The following is a 20,225-nucleotide window of genomic DNA, read 5'->3' on the forward strand; positions in this document are numbered from 1 at the left end:
GTGGTTTATTTTATTTTATTTTATTTATAATTTTGATCCCATCCTTAATTTGATTGATAATTAGAGATCACTTATGGATTTCTAAAACTAAATAAAACAAAGTTGTCTAATCAATTTTTTTATTAAAGTACATTCAATTTTACTCATTTTTGCTTTGAGTCTGTTTTGTGTCGTTCTGTGTACGTAGAAGATACATGTAAATTGCATGTGATGTGTTTGACTTTATGATTAATCTTTATTAGTTTAGGATTCTAGTGATGTGATTTTATTGTTGATCATGATTCTATAGTGGAGGTTAAGTCATCTTTGTGTCTTTTGGAGTTAGGGCTTATATTTAGGTAAACGAATATAATTTTATCTATCAATAACATCCTAAATTAGATGAATTGGATGTGAAAGTGGTATAATCACATGTCCCATGTTGTCTAATAGGATTGTTTTGTCCCGTGGACCAAATTGTTACTTGAATTAGTAGATACTAGAAAATTGCTAAGTGTTTAGAATCGATTGAGCATCTTTTGATGGTTGGTTACGAATGTGAAAGTATAATTTAATCGGTTGATAAAATGTGTGATTCTTCATGGGTGGTGTATATGTATAAATTGATTTATGACATATTTAAGAAAATGATGGTTGTTTGATTATTGATGTATGTTTCTGAGTAAGATAGTATAACTCCAAACTTGGAGTTAGTGATTCAAACCAGAATAATAAGTTTTCAAAAACAAGTAGAAAATGCTATAAATGACGAGTTTGAGTCACTATGATTAAATTAAGAATTCTGCAAATCTGTGTAGATTATGGAGACTCGTTGGACAAAAATTATAAATTAGAAAACCTGAAAACCTTGGTTCTTGGACGAGCCATTCCTGGTTGGCGAATTAGTCCCAATGGTTTGGTCACTGAGTGAACAATGTTCTTGTTGATCAAAATTCAAGGAATTAAAAATCCGAGAGCATTAACCGTTAGACCAGTCATACTCACTGGACAAATTTAGTTCCAGCTTGAGGGTTGGTCGTTTGGTGAAAATATTTGTCATGAATGTAATTATGTGATTTTTATATTTTCTAATTATTTTAAAATCGAGATTTTTATGTGATTGAATGATATAGTAATGTGTGATATGAACTGAGTTATGTGGAAGTGTGATTAAGACAATACTTTTAAGAAAGAAAATAATGTTGTCTAGATTGTTTAAGATAAGCATTCAATTAGAGATTTATTTAGAAGGAGATATACTGACTTCTGGTATATTGAAATCATATAAATAAAAATTATCAAGTGGTGAGACTCAATGGAAGTTTATATGACCGAGTACGCAATTTCAGAATCAATTGATATGACATATCATATAAGTTTATATTGTCATATGAAAGAACTTAGTTCTTGTGTTCATGTAGCTATGTGAAGAGAGAACACATATAAGATCATATGACATGTGCATATTTTTGAGTCAAATTCAGCATGTCTTCTAAAAGCATAATTAAGTGTTTCTGTATGTATATTGAATTTCTCGCATGAATAGTTATTTATAAACACTTAATTATTTAGTATATTAAAAAAAATAATAATAAAATTTGAGATGTTTGTAACTTGTTTAAAATAAAATTAAAATTTATATTGAAATCTTTTAAAAATGTTAGCTTGATTGTTTAAATATATGATAATTATATGTTAGATGAGAACATAAAAAGAAAATGTTATAGATGATAGAACTTTTTACATTTTATTTTCACATATGTATAGATATATTTATTATGTAATTAAGAATGCTAAAGTATGTATTTATTATTTAATTACAATTAAATAAATATTCATTATCAATTTAATTTCATTTAAGACTTCTGTGTTTTGACAACTCAGAATAATAATATTTCAATTATATTTTTTTTATTTATTATTTAAAAATATAATATATATATATATATATATATATATTATTAAAATTTATTGTAAGGGGTGTATTTTTTTGACAATTGTGAAATTTGACCGTGTTCAATGGCTTGTTCGTTTTCAACAACGAAAACGTGAAAAAAAAAAAAACTGTACAATGCTTTCTTCAGTTTCCTCTATCACCCAAAGTCTTATCCTAATATGTATCCCACATAATTTTTCATGCATTTTTTTGCTCTCCTTTGAAAAAAAATAATAAATACAGTGAATTAATTAAACAATTAATGAATTAATTCCACAATTAATGAATTAATTCCACAATTAATGAATTAGTTATTTTAATATAAAAAATTAGAAGATAAAATAAAAAGAGTGTAAAAATGAAAAAAAGGGAAAAAAAGTGATGAGAGAGAATTTGTTTGGCCACAAGAGATCCTTTTGTTGTTCATCTTCTAGAGACTGAGCACTGGGCACTCACACACAGAGGTACCCCCACCCCCTCGTGCGCTCCTCCTCTCTTCTATTAATACCCTCTCACTCTCTCTCTTTCTCTCTCTCTCTAACAATTCAAAACGGTTTCGTTGGGTTTATATCCACAACACTTTTTTTCTTTTCTCTACTTCTTCTGTTACGACAATGGTTTCTCTGCCAACACTCCTCTTATTAATCGCCGCCTTCGCCGCCGCGATGTTCCTCCGCCGCGCGTTGAACCGTCGGAAGTTTCGGCTGCCGCCGGGGAGCTACGGCCTTCCGTTCATCGGCGAGACTTTGCAGCTGATATCCGCGTACAAGAGTTCCAATCCGGAGCCGTTCATGGACGAGCGCGTGAGGCGCTACGGGTCGATCTTCACGACGCACGTGTTTGGCGAGCCGACGGTGTTCTCGGCGGACCCGGAGCTGAACCGGTTCATTCTGCAGAACGAAGGGAAGCTGTTGGATTGCAGTTACCCCGGTTCCATATCGAACCTGCTTGGAAAACACTCTCTTCTGTTGATGAAAGGCGCTCTCCACAAGAGAATGCACTCGCTCACCATGAGCTTCGCCAACTCCTCCATCATCAAGGATCACCTTCTCCACCATATCGACCGCCTCATCGGCCTCAACCTCGATACCTGGTCCGATCGTGTTACTCTCATGGACCAGGCAAAAAAGGTTAAATACTTATAACGAAACATAAGAATATAAAATAATATTATAAGTTTTTTACATAAACCAACTTGCATATTTTAAGTTTTGTACAAATTTTATCACTTGGGTATTTGGGTGGACTTTTTTAAGTTGTTGATGCTGTTAGTAACCCATGCGGTTTTAGTGTTTTGTGGTTTCCTTGTGAGAATTGAAGTTTTATTCGACTTTTGAAATTAGTTTTTTCACATTTGAATTATCGAGGTTTTAAATTTCTGTCGTGATCACAGTTATGTGGCGTTTATTCTACAGTATGGATTAGTCCAAGGTTTTAAATATGGTTGTGGTCGCGGTTTCTTTGCATTTATTGATTTTGCAGAAAATATGCGATCACAATAGTTGTAGTCGTGGATATTTCAAGAATATTATGTTTGTGTAGCGCTTTTTATGACTTTGTGGATTACGAAGGTGAAATTTTGAATTCTGATTAGACAAAGTGTTATTAATAGTGTTTTAACTTTCCCAAATCATTACGGGCAATGGCATACGTATGTGTGTTGCTGAATCAACTCAGCATGTCTCGGGCGAGTTTGGCTAGTTGACTCATCATCATAATGTATCATAAGGGGGCTGTGAGTGAGAGAAAAGTGGTGGACCAGGACTGGGTTTCTGCACCTCAATTTCTCTGATTTTATTATCTAAATCTAGTTTTGTTTGTTTACTTTTAGTTGAAAGCTAATTAGCGACTTTTGTGTATGTGTCTAACCAGCACTGGAAAGTTTTAAAGCTTTCTCTCTCATGTCTCTGTTTGAGTATTTTTTTTCTTTTTTTTTTGTTTTGCTTTATTTAATTTTGGTTTAATTGGAGAAAGTTGTCTCTAATTAATTGAGTAATAGGGGCGTGTTAGCATGTGATAGCGATGTGCGTGATGGAAATGGGGACGGTGACTCAGATTCCATGGTTCGGTACAATGTGTCCAATTTCCTTGCACATGAGCCTTTGCATCACACGTTAATTTAAACGAAAAAGGTTTTCTTCGGCTACAAAGGATAATAATCACGACTGCATATTAAACGTTTGGTCATCATCATGTAGGGTGAGCATGCACATGTATGAAGATGTTTGTATGTATGATATAAGACATGTGGAAAAGGAGGGTTGTTTGCCTTTTAGTAATTCCTTTTCAACTACTCATGTTTTTATTCCCCAAATTGCTAACAATGTTTGTGCAATGATGATGCGAGTGATTATGGATAATTGTTTTGACAACAGTACTTCTGCAGATTACGTTTGAGCTAACAGTGAAGCAGTTGATGAGCTTTGACCCTGATGAATGGACTGAGAGTTTGAGGAAAGAGTATGTTCTTGTCATTGAAGGTTTCTTCACTCTCCCTTTACCTCTCTTCTCCACCACATACCGCAGAGCCATCAAGGTGCATGCAACTAAATTTCCCTCTCCTTCAATACGTTTCATGGGTTAATAACATTATTTAGTTATAATTATATAAATTATGTGGGGTGTGAATAACGTGGCACGTGATTAGTGAATATGAATTGATTTTGCAGGCAAGAACAAAGGTGGCAGAGGCACTAACGTTGGTAGTGAGGCAGAGGAGAGAAGAGTATAATGAAGGGAAAGAGAAAAAGAGTGACATGCTAGGGGCACTATTGGCCTCTGGTGACCACTTTTCCGACGAGCAAATAGTGGATTTTTTGTTGGCTTTGCTCGTCGCCGGTTACGAGACCACCTCTACCATAATGACTCTTGCAGTCAAGTTCCTCACTGAGACTCCTCTGGCCCTGGCACAGCTCAAGGTACGTAGCAAACCTAAGCAAGCACTATAGTACTGTGCCTTATTTATTTATATGATCATGAGAATATTCTTTATATGTGACAAATTAAAGTTTGTTTACGTAGAACATGATTCCCAAAATTAGTGGTCTACCTCACAAAAACCTATCACCTAGCTATCTTATTTACTTTGCTTAATTTTTAAGAATTTGTGTCTTTATTATAATTCTGGAATTTTTATGATATGATTTCATTTGGGCATTCTGGACCGAATGGTTGTAGCTGCAAGCAACCCCACCACCCTGTCTATGTCCATGACCACCACCACTCCACCGCCACTCCACCGTGTGGTGTGCTTCCGTTGGAACCTCGTTTTCGTTATCTGATCCTTTATACTCATTGTCTCCACCTCGACCCGACTTAATTCTGAAAAGGAATTATTTTTATACGTTGAATTTTAAATATATATATATATATATATATATATATATAGTATTATACTATTATGTGTCTTCTAATTTTAAATAACTTGAACGTACATTTATTAAAAAAACGTTATTAGATGGAAAGATGAAAGTAAAAATAAGAAACTATATACTCATTTTATTGAAAAACGTTATTTTTATTTTATTTTATTCTGCACTAATCTTAAAAATATAAAAGAAAAAGAATGAAGTAGTAAAAAAATTCGTTCATCATACTTCTGACTATTATGACAATCATTAGGAAACCAAATTTTGTTAAGTTGTTTATAAAAAATGGTTAATTCTAGTAATCTAAATTTGGACAAGTATGACTATGAAGTGGTAATTAATGTAGGATTCCTTTTTTTGTTTTCCCTAGGACACTGCCAGACACAGGAAAAGATTTTATGTCTGGTTTTGTTGTTTTGTGCACGTTAAATTAATACTCAATTCAACTGAATTCAAACCCTGTAGTTAAAGCCTGACTCCTTAAAATTATCACCGTAGTTAATATGGTTGAAAACTTGAGACCAATCACGCTTGTCATGTCTGAGAGCAGACACAAAAGAGGGGGGAGGAATATGGGCAGGTTTTAGTGGTCAGATTGAGATGGTGATCTATCTAGGGTCATTTCACCATTGACTCCATATATTCATTTCACCAATCAATGATTCTTGCTCACCGCCCGTGTCCAAGTCTTTTGTCATTTTATGACATGATCCATATCATACTAACTTCACATCGCAACAAAATCCCAACACAAGTGCTTTCAAATAATTGGATCTTCTAAATATATTAAAAAGATTTTGATTCTTATATACGTACAGAGATAATGTTTCATTAGAAAAGAAAAATATTAATAGCCAGGATTTGATTTAATAGGGGAAATAAATGATGGTGTGAAAACGTAATAGAAAAGTAGACAAGAAAAAAAAGTCATAGGAGACACTGGTGGAACCAAGAGGCAAAATTATTACATTCAAAGCTCACGCTTGGTGTTGGTCTTTTTGACCTGATCACGGCTGTGTGGTGTGGAAAGACGGAAAGGCCCTTGCCACCGTGCGTCTGCATCATCTGCTGCACTCTGCAGAAAGTACTTTTTGTGTTTGCAGAACTTGTTTTGCCGCGGACTTATCTCCTTGGACCTCTCGGTCCCATGGCCGTGCATGGGAAGTCGTGTGGCTCTAATTTCAATGACTATTTATGATCACACGATCGCAATTAAGTGAAAGGTGACAGTGTCATATTAGTCCCAAACCCCACGTGGTGGATGAGTATAACTTTGAATCCTTCAACTATTTGTAATGGCAGTAAATCTTTTTAGATTTAAACTGGTATCAGCATGTTAATCAGGATAAATTGTTCCTTAATCTCAAATTAGTGTATGTTCATACTGTAGACCCATCTATAAACGACTTATAACAGTGATTTTTAATGTTGGCGTTAATAAAACTCAATTAACATATAATATAACTGTGACTGTGAATGACACTTTTTAGACTTTGATTGTGTTATTTACAGGAAGAACATGACCAAATCAGAGCAAGGAGTGACCCAGGGGCACCACTGGAATGGACGGATTACAAGTCAATGGTTTTTACCCAATGTGTAAGTATACAGTATACATGTGTAACTCAATGCTCAATGTTTCATAACATTAACAGTGAGGATGTGGAGCAACAGCTACTATTGATTTTGTCGGTGCTTTTAATCATGCCCTTTCCTTGTTTTTTAATCATTTGTGCAATACAGGTTGTGAATGAGACCTTGAGGGTGGCTAACATAATTGGTGGGATATTTAGAAGAGCAACAACAGACATCAACATAAAAGGTAACCCACAACAAAAAGGTTGTAAAATTTAGACTTATGAGAAAGTGCACATTGCAATTTACTCACAACAAATTTTGAATGCTTCACTTGTAATAGGTTACACTATTCCTAAGGGATGGAAGGTCTTTGCATCATTTCGTGCTGTACATCTGAATCCTGAATATTACAAAGATGCACGCACCTTCAATCCCTGGAGATGGCAGGTACTTCAGTCCTTATTACTAAGTTCAGTCTCCAATAAATTTTTATTCTTGTCACTTACCAGTGAGTGCTCAAAATTTATCAGAGTAACTCATCAGAAGCAGCAAACCCGGGGAATGTTTATACACCTTTTGGGGGAGGGCCACGGTTGTGCCCTGGTTATGAGCTAGCCAGAGTTGTACTTTCTGTCTTCCTTCACCGCATTGTCACCCGCTTTAGGTACAAACATTTTGTATAGTTACTATGCATATGTTAATTATGGTGCATAATTTTAATCTGTCACTAATCTCGTGCTTTCAATTCATGGCAGTTGGGTTCCTGCCGAGGAAGATAAGTTGGTGTTTTTCCCAACAACTAGGACGCAGAAGAGGTATCCCATTATTGTGAAGCATAGAAGTGCAAACCATGTATAGCAACATCAAAACTAAGAGCATAACAGATAGAGAAGGCACAGAGCAAGCTCAGCGTAGATCAATTTAATAAGTTCATGTTCATCATATATGAATAAATAATTAAAATTATATTTCACTTTAGCAATTCATGTATGATTTTAGTTAGTTCTTCTCTCAGAAAACTTTGCAAGAAATTTAGCACTATTCAACTTTATTTAAAAGGTATTGTTGGATAAAATAAAGACACAAATAGTTCGATTCAACTTAATTTAATCATATCCTGCAGAGGTTTCATCGATACCAGAGGTATCAAAATAAAAAGAAAAGTATCATGAAGATCACTCATCAATACATGTAAGAGAACTAAAAAAAATGGAACTATATTTGATTTATAATATAATGACAGCAGTTTATGATTTCTATCCCATGTGTCGAGCAATAATAAATGACATTTTTTGTAAAATTTTTACTACAATAATCTTACCCTTTTAATAAATATATTATTTTTTAAAACAATTTGAAAGATTATTTTGAGAATAAAATTGAAATACAAATGTTTATTGAAATTTATTCAAATGATAACAAAATTATATTTGAAATTTACACAGTTTTCATTCTTTCAATTGCTTTCTAACACGATAATACAACATTGCAAGAGCGCTCTTATACTGGGCCAAACAAAAAAGGCCTTAGCGTGCTAATTTATAGACAGGGACAAAACAGACAAAAGCGATTTATTCTTGTACCCTGTGATTTCTTTCTGCACAAAAGTATAATAAGAATCTATTTCGGATTATATAATTTTAGAATACAAATTTTTAAATTTATGATCAAGAATATACAATTGGAAATATAAAATTTTTATTTTCAGAAAAAAAAAACACAAATTTTAACTCTTAATCCTAAAAATCTCCACATTCCAATTTTATTTTTTTAAAAAGTTTAATAAAAAATATTAAAGGTTAGTTTAAATATTTTTAAAATATGAGGGTGCAGCAAGGAATGCACGAGATGCAAGAAGAATTTCCACAAACAAATCTGTGAATTAAATAAATAAAACTTTGTGAATGGCCTGCTATGTTTTATGAATTGCAACATTAATGGAAAGGTATTGGACCTGTACGTCTTTGAAGACTAATCCACTGAAAATAAACAGAAGGGCATCTTTATATAAATTTATCCATAAATACTTTTCTCAGAAAAAAAAACAAAATATTTTTTAAAGTTAAATCTAATTAATAACAATTAGTTTATGCACCAATTATTTAGTTTTAAGAAAATCCATTTAAACTTTTTTGGAAAGGATTAATTTATTCAGAAAGGTATAAAGGCAATGTTTCCAATTTTGGCATTATTTAGGAATCATTACATCCGTTGTTCTGACCAATCTGTTAGTCTGACATAATTTAAAAATCGAGATTAAAAATAATTTATATTTTTTTCCATAATTTTGTGAAACTTTATTTTAAAATCAAAGCACTTCAAATCTAGTAAGTTATCCTAACAAGTCTGTCTTGTAGACTTGATATTGAAGCAGTTATAATTTATTCTATACTGAACATTGAAAACTACTCTGCCTTATTTATTGAAAAGGACTCTTTTGCACTTAGAATTAGAATTGCCAGTGTGTTTTACTATTCGAGTTTGTGTCATCATTTTTCAAGAACTTATGAAAAGTTTGGAAGTTTTTTATTCAGAAATTTCTTATTACTTAATTTCTAAAAACAGAACGGGTGTATTCATCAGCAATTTCAGTTACAGCTAGACTGTAAAATAATAGAACTAAACAAAGACTGTCTAGAAGAATAAAACTAAACCAAACCAAAACAAAACTAAAGTGCATTAAAAAATTGAACTGGTTTAAAATATCCAAACCAAACTACTCCAGTCCAGATTTTAAAATTGAATTTTCATTAAATTAAACTGTTCAAACTTAATTGTACTTTGTGTAATTAAAAAATATATATAAAAAAAACTGTTCTAAGATAAGATATATGTTTAAAATAGTTCGCCAATTTAGATTGTTCAACCAATTTTAATAATCCAGTTAAATTCAATTGGTCCGAATTACTTAATTCAGTTAGTTCTGTTTAATTCATCCATTTTACTCACTCCTTCCTAATGACAATGATGTTGATTATGCATGATATTTAACTTTTTTTTCTCTTGGTTTTACACTAATATATATAGCCAGGGATTTTCACCAAGGTATGTTATGGACCCCTTTGCAGCTCATACAGTAAACAAATTCAAGTACATGATTTTTTGGACAACTCTAATTTCAATGAAGGCAACTGAAAAGCCGGTCTCTTGCATGTTCCATTCAACTAAGAATGGAAATACCATGGTTTCTTGGCATTTCTTCTCTGACAATGACATGTTGATAAGGGGGGTTCGGTGAAGTGTACAACAAAGTTGGCTACCTTCTTTTTCCTATTGGTGTTGACATGAATGTATTTTCCAATGTAAATATGTTAACTTCACTCCCAAATTTTGGCGAGACAATTGGAGGTGACTATACTAGTGGAGTGCACACAACAGGATCATAATTCAAACCTCACAAGTCCGGATAAGAAAGCAAATACCATAGGAAGGTTTTAGACCAAAGGCAGACTTGATTCTCTGCCGCTGCTTCTTTCTTTGTTTCTCAATGTAGACTCCACGAGTTTAACTTTCTTTGAATTCTCAGTATTTACAAGTGAGAGTTTTTCAAGAGATGATTTGAGCATGGATATCTGATTGTCTCCAGCATGAGTTTTCTTCCCAGCTGTTTTCTGTTGCTGATTAGCTTTCGAAGCTTGCAAGTGCCTTCTCAGCCTTGCACTTAGTGCATCAACAGAAGAATGCAAAGCATCCAACTCAACTTCCTTAAAGCGGTCTGGAAAAAAAGGAGTGATTTAGTGCTTTTGAAAAAAATTCTCAGTAGATAGAAATGACCAAAGATGATGATGCAGAATGGGGAATGGTGTATCAGGAAAAGAAAAGAGACAGCTAGAGAATAAATATGTCTAGATTCAGGCAGAGCTCTTCTTAAAAGCATACTATTATTGCTTTTATATGTATACACTTCTATAACAACTTGTAAAAAATGAAAACAAGAAAGTAAAATGAATAGAACATCTATAAACTAAAATCAACTTGTGCAATTAACTTGTATCTAAACTGTTTTAGAACTTACAATACATAAGCTGATTTTAGTCTATGAGAAAAACTTCATTCATTTTATCTTTTTTTTTCTTCTAGAAGTATTAATAAAAATGTTTATTTGATCCGGATTTAAATATGAATCTTTGAGAAAAGGTATTCAAAAATTTCATTAACAGACAAATAGTATAAGTAAGGGATCGAACATCCATTACCAAGCTCTGATTTAAACTGCCGCTCTGCTCTGGACAGTGGTTTTTTGTGAGCACAAGGCATGTTCCTTAATTGTTGCAAGCGCTCTTCCAAAGAATTGTGCATTTGAATAGCACGATCTAACCTTTTCTTTAATATAGCCTCTTTCTCCTCACCGTTCAAAAGTTTCTGTTGTGCATCGCCTAAACGAGAATGTTGGTCATTAATGATTTTCTTCAACTGAGGTGCGTGATGCTTGAGCTCCAAGTACACCTATTATGACAAAATGCAATGGAAGAGATCCAACAGTTATTATAAAAATCATAGCTGATTTTAGAAACCCATTCATTTAGCGTACATAGCACATAGAATAAAGAACTAATGGATCAAATTTTAATGAACTGCGTCAATTCACAGAATAACATACAATGTCTAATTTTTTCTAAAGCGATCTTATCATGCAAATATATTGCACAAGTAGTCATAAAAAACTTTCATCTGATAACATTTATTAATGACTCTTGGCCTAAAATTATTACTTCAGTTTTGGCCAAAATTTGAGAATACTACTGAATGAGCAAATATGATTAATAAACAAGATCAGAATAAGGACTCGGATAAATCAGAATCAAGCATAAAAGGCTGGGACACTATGGTAGTCATACCTTATGTCCATACTCCACATAAGTTTCATGAAACAGCTTGAAATACTGATGTAATGTTGATCGACCTTCAATTGAATCAGCTGCAACAGAACGCAAACTTGGAGAGGCATGGGGAACAAGTACCTCCTTGGGTCCACTAAGTAGTTCTTTGCTAATTATTGTTGGTATATCTCTCTCCTTTGATTCCCCCTCTGATGAAATGGGTTTCTTCTCCAAATCAATGCTTACTGGAAGCAAGAGGTTCCAACTTTTCATCTCAAGCACAACACACTCAAGAGAAAGTGTAATAGCTACAATCCATGAATATCCAAATGAATCTGATAAAGACGCAAAGCCACAAATTGAGGGCTCTGAGGTGTATCGACTCTGGCAAGTATTTAACACAGGGTGCACAGACGGTGTTTTCATTGTATCATCCTTGCCATTTGACTGACTAGTAAATGGAAGAAAATGTAAAACTATTGAGTCAATCCCTCCATCATGAAGGGAATATATTCTTTCTGGCATAAGCATATCAATGAACAAAGAAATATTATAACCACTTTCTGCTCTTCGTGGCAGAGCCAAATCAACAATAGCCAGTCTCAGTAAAGGGGGTGGATTACCCAACCAGGCATTATGATCAACCTTCCCCAGACTACTGCAGGTAATTGACTCACAAATCATAGCAAGGCCAAGAATTTGGTCATGGGAATCAACACGAAGACGAGGCGGACTACCAACACACCAGACAGGTTGGATCTCATCGGCTAGAGCATCTATCTGCAATTGCCCACCACTCCAGGCAGTCACCAAAATAGAGTCTTTACTGACTAAATTGTACAGAAAACTAACTGCACGACCTTCACATTCTGCACTACAACCAAATGAATCTTCATTTCCATCCTGACCTACTCTTCGCAGAGGTCCCTACAAATTCAAAACATAACATAAAATCATATTGCATAACACTGCAACTGATGGAATGGAACAATCTGACAGGCACTTTTCCATCAATTGATAACACAGCCGACAAAAGTCTAGTTTAGACTATATGTATACCTGCAAGACAAGAGATGCATCAAATAAAGAATAAGCATGAGCTCTTAGCAAGGACAGACTGTCTCCTTCAGTGTCTTGGTTCTGTAACTCAGGAAATGTTGCTTCTAACCAGGAGATTGCCAACTTTGAATTACTTGCAGCAACAGAGTTGGCTGATATTATTCCAAATGTGTGAGCATCATTATATATTTCTACCAAGGACTCACATTTGAAGAGACTGTGGAGAAGCAGAGAAAAAATAAAAAAATATGAGTAGGGTACAAACATTATATATAAATAACTCTATCTAGATGATATCAAGATTTATTATGGGTAAACAGCTTATCAATAGTTGAAGAGGAAATAAGGTTAATTTTTTTCATATTATTTATACAAGTGCTTATGTCGTTATAAATGCCTTTTCCAAACATAACCATAATCCAGGAAGTACTGGTGACATTTCTGCAGTAAGAGAGACAGATGAAATAAGAGCAATAAAATACCTTCCAAATGGAACAATGGGGCAGAGTACATAGATAGCCCCATTACTGAACAAAATAAAAACCTGTTAAGTAGCACAATAAATAAAATGTTTAAAACTAATTAAAGAAATGCAGTAGTAGATAATGTAAAATGGGCAAAAAAGAATATTTAGAAACCGTTAAATAAAAATAACACCAGAACTTACACTAAACCTGTCCCATAAGTGGTCACCCCCAAAAGAAAAATCAACTGGGCACACTGATGAGGCATTTCTAGATCTACCCGGCTCAACAGGCTGTAAATAATATTCTTGCTCTGGTTGCAAAGGATCCACAGCCAGGTTGAAAAGTCTACAAAGATGAGTTTGCAATTAGAGGGAAACATGACAACATAACTCACAGTTAAATAATGTCTTATCCAACCAAGAAAGAACAGATATACACAAAATAAATAAATAAATAAATAAATGGCATCAGTACGACATGTTGGTGTTAAAACAAGTACATGACTATTATATGACTACGGGACATATTATGCACACGAAAATAATTCAATCAAAATCCAAGAGAATGAAATTTCAAACGTAATTATAAAATTTAACTATTAGATATAAGGGTGAACAAAATTAGGACCCAGACTTAAAAACAAATGGCTCGATGGAATTTTTTATTTTCTGGTGAAAATGGGATGGGAGCCCATATCAGCAAGGCTTGTTAAGTTGTTATTCTCATACTAATGTAGATAATAACATTAGAAAGACTACAGGATTTGCCATAAAAAAAAATTAACCTATTACAATATCAAACTGATATATTTATTCCCTTGTAGAATTGTAGCCTTTCATTTTCTAAATCTCAGCATTGCATTTGAAGCCATTCCAAAAGCAATATCTTTTCAGTTCAGTCTAGCATAAACCAAGATGACCCATTGAATAACCAAAATCCATGTTTTATAAGTCACACCACACCACTGCAAATAATATTGATTATCCTACATCATTATAAAAAAAGCTTACCTGAAAACTGAGTCAGAAGAAAGAATTCCCAAATGAGTATCACTGTAAGGGTGCCATAATACTTGTAACACCCGAATATCATTGCCACCAGTGGAATGTGCATGAGAACCAACAGTAATAGTCCTGCAACAAGATGTCAAGAAAAAAAAAGGGTTAAAAATTCTATGATGGTAAGGAAAAGCTCATAACTCCAGCAACATAAAAAAAAAATGCACACACCCATTACAGAGTATTGATACGCTGAGAAACCTGAATAGTGTATATACCTAATAGACGCTCTTCCCTTCTCTCTATCTCCCTTTTCATCATATCATACCTACATTTCTTTCCCTTCTATCTCTATCCCTCTCTTGGTATCTAGCTCAAGCAGCACATACATGTCCCTCAATCATTTTTCCTATAATTTATAACCATAACCTTCTTCCTATGCAATGCAACTCGGGAATAAACTTGAAAATCCTATAAACATAACTCGAAAACAATTTATTTCAATAAAAAAACAATAAATATTTAAGAAACAACTGAGATTATCCAGTAGCAGAGAAAAAGCATATTATAGTAGTAAGTTCAACTTGCAATTGTACCTGCAAATCAAGTTCACATCCTTCTTAGATGCGCGTCCGTAGAGATACATGACAGAGAGCGTTTCGGAACCGAAAAGGAGTATTGCTGTTCCGTTCCTGTTGATGGAGATTTTGTGGACGTCGAAATCGAGCACCGCGTCCGCTTGCAACACCTGTTTCAAATTCAATAACGAATTAGCATATCATTGCATTCCGTTTGTACGAAAATCTAAATGCGAGAGAGAGAGAGAGACCTTCGAGGGCGAAGAGGCGAGGACGGAAGAGGGATCGGGGTCGCCAAGTCGGAGAGAGAGGCGGTGGAGGAAGCGGTTGTTGGCGTCCCAGAAGTAGAGGCGCGAGGCTCCGTCCCAGGCCAGGAGATTCCGGTAAGCGGCAATGTTGGCGCCGCCGTGTGCGGTGAAGAGAGGATGCTTGGGAAGCGGGACCCACTCGACTTCGTCTTTGGGAGTTTGGGAGTGGCTTGGGCTCGGCTCCGAGCTCGGCTCCAACGTGATTCTCATGGTTGTTGCTGCTTTGTGCTTTGTGCTTCGTTCTTTCTTCCTTCGAGTTTCACTTTCGCAGTTCGAACCCTTGCTGTTTTTCTTTCCGGCGGGGTGCTTCCTCGATGCGTAAGAACGACGTCGTACTCGCTCTTTGTTTTTTAAAATTTTGAACACTTTTTTTTTGTTTGCCCTCTTTTCTTACTGGACTGAAGAGGCCCAAAAGGCCGCATGAGCTTTGGATGATTTTCATGGTACTTCTTTTTGCAGTCCTACATTTTTTAAAATATCAAAATTAGTCTTATCATTTTTATTTGAAAAGACATCGTTGTGAGGTTTAGAAAAAATTGGGTTTTGTGGCATTTATGGATTGATAGATTTGAAATGCATTTGTTTTTATTTATGGATTAGTGAATCCAAAATACATTTTTCTTGACTTATGAATTGGTGAATTTATAATACATTTTTAAATTTTGATGTTTGATTTTGGTTTTTAATAATATGTTGGAATTTTATGTAGGAAATTACAATCAAACATGATCGTCATCACAATAGGAGCTTGCTTGCCTGGTAAATTATTTTCATTATTGTGTTATCATTGTTTTTTATTTAAAATATTCAAGTTCTTAACTTAATTTCAATGAATATATATTTAGGATGAAACTCATAATATATTGCAGTTAGCTTGTGACATCATGGATAAGAAGTCATTTCACATGCTCTAAGACATATGCGAAAGAGACATAATTATAGTTCTTAGACAATTTTCAATGTAGTTAGGTTTTGTAAAATTAGGTTTTATATTTTTAAATTTGACTATGATTTTATACATAATTTTTTATCATTAATATATTATATATTATCAATATTTATTGTGTTTGTTTTAAGTGAGTATTGTTCTTATTAAAAAAAATATTTGCATTAAATAAATTATTTATATTTAAAATAAAAAATGACTCTTTAAAACAAATTAATTGCATTCATAATTAATTCAAAAATAATAAAAAATCCAAAAATGATATATTCGATAAGGTAACGAAACATATATTGTTATTTCGTATATTAAACTTTTTCAGATTGTATAATTTAAAAATATTTTAAAATTATGTAATTCATGAATATTTCGGATAATTTGATTTAGGATATAGTTTTATTTTTTAGTTGTTATAACAAACACACTTTGATATTATTATTTTTTTATGGTGTAGGAGTGGTAGATGAAAGTTGGGTGCAATGTATTAAAAATAATAATGGTGTTTGAGATTCAGATTCTAAAACATCTAATTTTGAGTTCAATTTAAAAATCATATACAAAAAAATAAAACGAGAGAGTTGTAACTTTAACGTATGACAATATTCCAATAAATAAGTTTCTCACTTACCGAATAATATACAATACATTGCTGAAATTCCTCTTTCATATTTATATGTACGAAAAATATTCCAATGTGTGAAGAGAACCTTTCAGACAAACTTTATTCCTCTCTAAAAACAAAAAATATTGAAAAGATTAACCCAGAGCAATATATTTAAACTCAAGTGACACAAGTATTATAAATAAATGTTTACTGAGCTGAAAAGCCATTTTCACATTCCCTTAAAGTTATGTAGTAAAATACTAACAAGAACACTAATACAACACAAAACGAATATAGTATAATCTCTAAATTGCAGGATATGGAAACATTAAATTTATATAAATTGACAATAAAAAATTATGTGTATAAATATGTTTCAATTTTTTTTTAACAGAAAGATATTTCTTATTGCTGGTTAAAAAAGATTTGTTCCTTATTTTTATAAAATAAGCTTTAGGTTTTAGAAAATTAATGTATTTCTCTTTTTTAAAATTGTATTAAAATTGTCAGAAATCCAACAATTTTTTCTAATTTAAACACTTTATCGATACATGTCTTACAACTGTCCGTGTCCGATATATGTTACACAAGTATCAGTTTTCAATACATGTGTGCGACATGAGCAGATTTTAAACTATATAAAGTTTATTCACCTCATTTTTCTTCGAATAAAAACTGTTATGATCATTTTAACATAAATTTTTATTAAAAAGTGTTTATATATATTCACAATAAGATATACAGGAAATAATTCCAAAGGAAGAATATAAATAAGAAAAGAAAATAGATACATATAAATGGCTAAAGATGAAGCTCTATTACATATACCGATTATAATTATACCTAAACACCATTCAACAACTTTATGTATCCTGGTAGCAGTAAACTGACAGTATCCGAGGTTAGAAAGTTAGGTGCCAAAGTTGCTAGCATCCTTTGGATAAACCTGACATAACAGAAAAAAAAAAAACATTTAGGATTTTTTTAATTTCGCTAATCACTGTTTAATTTTACCAAAAAAAGTAATTAAAAATAATTACCGTAGCAACTCTTGACCCTCGCAAAACATATATGATATTTACTTAGATCTTCGAGCGGCACAGTAGTTCATTTGATTCGTTCTTCCTGAAGAATCTTGAGATACCTGGGATACCCATTTTTGCAAGCTGAAATCTGTAGATATCAAAAGTGGAACATGATTAAATGTCTTCATCGTTTTGTTTCTGTTTCTTCAGATAAACATGTAAAAATATGAGAATAATTGTTTTTTTTTTTTATTATTATTATTACATATGGTATGAGGTAAGCACGTGGGAATAACTTGTTTATGTCGTGTGACTAGGTGAGAGAAAGCTGTCTATCAGCAACAGTTGTTAGTAGTGGGGAACCCTCAACTTGCAGGGTGCCAACAGTGAAGGCCATGATCTTAGGTAAGAAAATAAATAATACTAATATTTTTTAACGATTAAACATATCTCTGCATACGCACATGATCAAATACATATCTAGATATTTCTAAACTATATTATATTATATTATCGACTTTGGTTATTTTAAGGCTCAAGGAGATTTCAAAAGAGGATTCATATCTGTGAGACCAAGTCTTATTTGAATCAAGTATAAGAAACAAAAAGTTTTTTGGTAAATTTTTGTTAGGATTCAAGCATTTGGAAGAATAATTTGCATAGACGATATATGAGGAGTCCAACATCCCCATATGACCCACTTTCTGCCCAATTTTTCCAACCAGCTCAATTTGGCTGTTTGGAGAAGTCAATGAACTATGTTGCCAAAGCTGAAAATAAAATAAAATGCATGACTTAATTTGAATTTTGCTTTTCTGCATTCAATAGGAGTTGTCAACAAACCAAACCATTGACCTTCCAGAGAGGCAGGGAAAATCAAAACCAACCCTTATATACTTTTCTGTGTAGGAAAAGTTTTAGAGCAGAAGATAATTCTAAACCATCAATTAATACACTAATAACATACCATAATTGTTCTTCTACTGTACTAAGGTCAATAATAAATAATGCACTCACTGAAGTTTCCTTGATCATAAAAAACGGTACTTAGTGGGTCCTTCCCACCACACAAAAATTCTCTCCGTGTAAACCCCGCGTCACCAAAAACGATTAAGAAAGAGGAATTAGCTTGAATTTTCACTAGCAAAAGGATACGAATTTCCAAAAGCACAGCGTTTTGCAAAACTATCTTGTTCCACTAACACACGCAATAATTTTAATTTTAAAGTTGAATTTAGCTTTGGTGGAAAGGAAAATAGCGTGTGCAAGGGGAGGAGACACTTACAGCTTCAATGTCAATTTTGTAGACCAAAAGCTTTCTTCTTTCCCTGCAACTTGTTCTGTAGGCCACGACAACATGCCCCACGGCCAACGCACAAGAGCACACGAACAGAGCTATTTCGGTTCCTCCAACATGCCCACTTCGATCTAACCCCCAAACACTGAAGATGTAAACAGCCTTCAACGACACAAACATCAGAGACAAAACAGAACACATGGTCGTAATCCCCAAATAAGGTCCGTGCGAAAGCCTTGGTCCATCACACAAACTATAAACACCTGAAAGAAAAGTTAACAACCCATTAAACAACCTTCAAAAGGGTCATCGAAAATCACTACAAAACTTCACCTTGATTAAAAAAAATTGGTCACTATGATCACTGGTAATGATATTTTTTTTCAAGAAAAAAATACATATAAAATGTTTGGTGGGTAATTATAGTTCTTGTAGTGTGTGTACTTACAGAAGATGATGAAGGATCGTATTATGGAGATAAGGGGAATATCAATGAGGGAGGATCGGAAATCGTAGTGGTGGAAATGGGAAGCGAGATTTTCCAAGGAGAAAGAGGAGGGGGAAATGGTTGAGAGAAGAGCCGAAGGGAGGAGTGCATCGGCAATAACAAGGAGAACCGGGGCAGAGAACAGAAGAAGCGATATAACCATAGTGATCAAGAAGAACAGAGTCTTGAAGCCCCTCATTATTCTCTTGGATTTGTCTTCTTTTGAGGAGAAACCCATGGTGGATCCTGTGATTTGGTAGTGTTTCCCACTCATGGTGGCTGAGAGCTTGTAATATGTGGTTTTGTTGCAGAAAGGAAGAGTCTGTGATGTGTGTTGTTGTTGTGTTGTGATGACAAGGGGAACGAGGGAGAAGGGTTTAATTAAGAGGGTGAAACGAAGGAAGGTGCAGGCCAAGGTTACAAAGTTGACCGGACTTGTCCACTATTTGAGTGATGACAAATGCTAGGTTGGGACTTTACACGAACATGTAGAGGGACCCTGATCATACTCTTTCTCTCTCCAAACCAACGGCAATACCTAAAACCTTAACGCACAATTAACTTTATATCTATGTTTTCATGTTTTGTTTTTTTATTTTATTTTATTTGGTGAGGCTTATTCCCTGTGTATGCACCACCTACGAAATTCACTTCTACTTCTTCGACACGTGTCCCGTGATTGTTGCTGGTGCTTGTTGATGGGTGATGTACCACGTCATCCCATATGTAATATGTTTGTGCTGGGATTTGGGATAAAACATGAATCTTGAATCTTTAT

The 20,225-nt window shown here is 33.7% G+C and overlaps 3 protein-coding genes across 3 annotated transcripts; 1 reads left to right on the top strand and 2 right to left on the bottom strand.

Annotated features, from left to right (window-relative positions):
- The first annotated feature begins 2,224 nt into the window (after positions 1-2,224).
- LOC137815043 (3beta,22alpha-dihydroxysteroid 3-dehydrogenase-like) lies at positions 2,225-7,863 on the top strand. Its single transcript, XM_068618064.1, has 8 exons — positions 2,225-3,045; positions 4,302-4,451; positions 4,585-4,833; positions 6,796-6,882; positions 7,027-7,105; positions 7,202-7,308; positions 7,392-7,525; positions 7,617-7,863. The coding sequence occupies exons 1-8, from the start codon at positions 2,530-2,532 to the stop codon at positions 7,717-7,719; spliced, it is 1,425 nt and encodes a 474-aa protein (XP_068474165.1). The 5' UTR covers positions 2,225-2,529; the 3' UTR covers positions 7,720-7,863.
- A 1,954-nt stretch (positions 7,864-9,817) lies between these two features.
- On the bottom strand, positions 9,818-15,450 carry LOC137815044 (nuclear pore complex protein NUP88). The gene is made up of 9 exons (XM_068618065.1): positions 15,035-15,450; positions 14,802-14,953; positions 14,218-14,340; positions 13,408-13,552; positions 13,223-13,284; positions 12,741-12,957; positions 11,700-12,608; positions 11,058-11,307; positions 9,818-10,576 (listed from the first exon to the last, which is right to left on the bottom strand). Exons 1-9 carry the CDS (start codon positions 15,299-15,301, stop codon positions 10,296-10,298), a joined length of 2,406 nt encoding a protein of 801 aa, XP_068474166.1. The 5' UTR covers positions 15,302-15,450; the 3' UTR covers positions 9,818-10,295.
- A 1,887-nt stretch (positions 15,451-17,337) lies between these two features.
- On the bottom strand, positions 17,338-20,018 carry LOC137815045 (uncharacterized). Its single transcript, XM_068618066.1, has 4 exons — positions 19,409-20,018; positions 18,949-19,223; positions 17,679-17,811; positions 17,338-17,584 (listed from the first exon to the last, which is right to left on the bottom strand). Exons 1-3 carry the CDS (start codon positions 19,719-19,721, stop codon positions 17,746-17,748), a joined length of 654 nt encoding a protein of 217 aa, XP_068474167.1. The 5' UTR covers positions 19,722-20,018; the 3' UTR covers positions 17,338-17,584; positions 17,679-17,745.
- Positions 20,019-20,225: the final 207 nt, after the last annotated feature.

The sequence above is a fragment of the Phaseolus vulgaris genome, chromosome 1, assembly GCF_000499845.2.
Source record: "Phaseolus vulgaris cultivar G19833 chromosome 1, P. vulgaris v2.0, whole genome shotgun sequence".
NCBI classification, from domain to species: Eukaryota; Viridiplantae; Streptophyta; class Magnoliopsida; order Fabales; family Fabaceae; genus Phaseolus; species Phaseolus vulgaris.

What these genes read in the sequence shown, in the direction of transcription:
- LOC137815043 (XM_068618064.1), top strand. Translation starts at nt 2,530, where the DNA reads ATGGTTTCTCTGCCAACACTCCTCTTATTAATCGCCGCCTTCGCCGCC. An exon ending in TCATGGACCAGGCAAAAAAG is followed by an intron (nt 3,046 to 4,301) that starts GTTAAATACTTA and finishes GTACTTCTGCAG; the next exon opens with ATTACGTTTGAGCTAACAGT. An exon ending in CATACCGCAGAGCCATCAAG is followed by an intron (nt 4,452 to 4,584) that starts GTGCATGCAACT and finishes TTGATTTTGCAG; the next exon opens with GCAAGAACAAAGGTGGCAGA.
- LOC137815044 (XM_068618065.1), bottom strand. Translation starts at nt 15,301, where the DNA reads ATGAGAATCACGTTGGAGCCGAGCTCGGAGCCGAGCCCAAGCCACTCC. An exon ending in ATGTGGAGTATGGACATAAG is followed by an intron (nt 11,308 to 11,699) that starts GTATGACTACCA and finishes TTGTCATAATAG; the next exon opens with GTGTACTTGGAGCTCAAGCA. An exon ending in GCAGTTTAAATCAGAGCTTG is followed by an intron (nt 10,577 to 11,057) that starts GTAATGGATGTT and finishes CTTTTTTTCCAG; the next exon opens with ACCGCTTTAAGGAAGTTGAG.
- LOC137815045 (XM_068618066.1), bottom strand. Translation starts at nt 19,721, where the DNA reads ATGAGTGGGAAACACTACCAAATCACAGGATCCACCATGGGTTTCTCC. An exon ending in ACGATCCTTCATCATCTTCT is followed by an intron (nt 19,224 to 19,408) that starts GTAAGTACACAC and finishes CTTTTCTTTCAG; the next exon opens with GTGTTTATAGTTTGTGTGAT. An exon ending in ACAAAATTGACATTGAAGCT is followed by an intron (nt 17,812 to 18,948) that starts GTAAGTGTCTCC and finishes TGATATCTACAG; the next exon opens with ATTTCAGCTTGCAAAAATGG.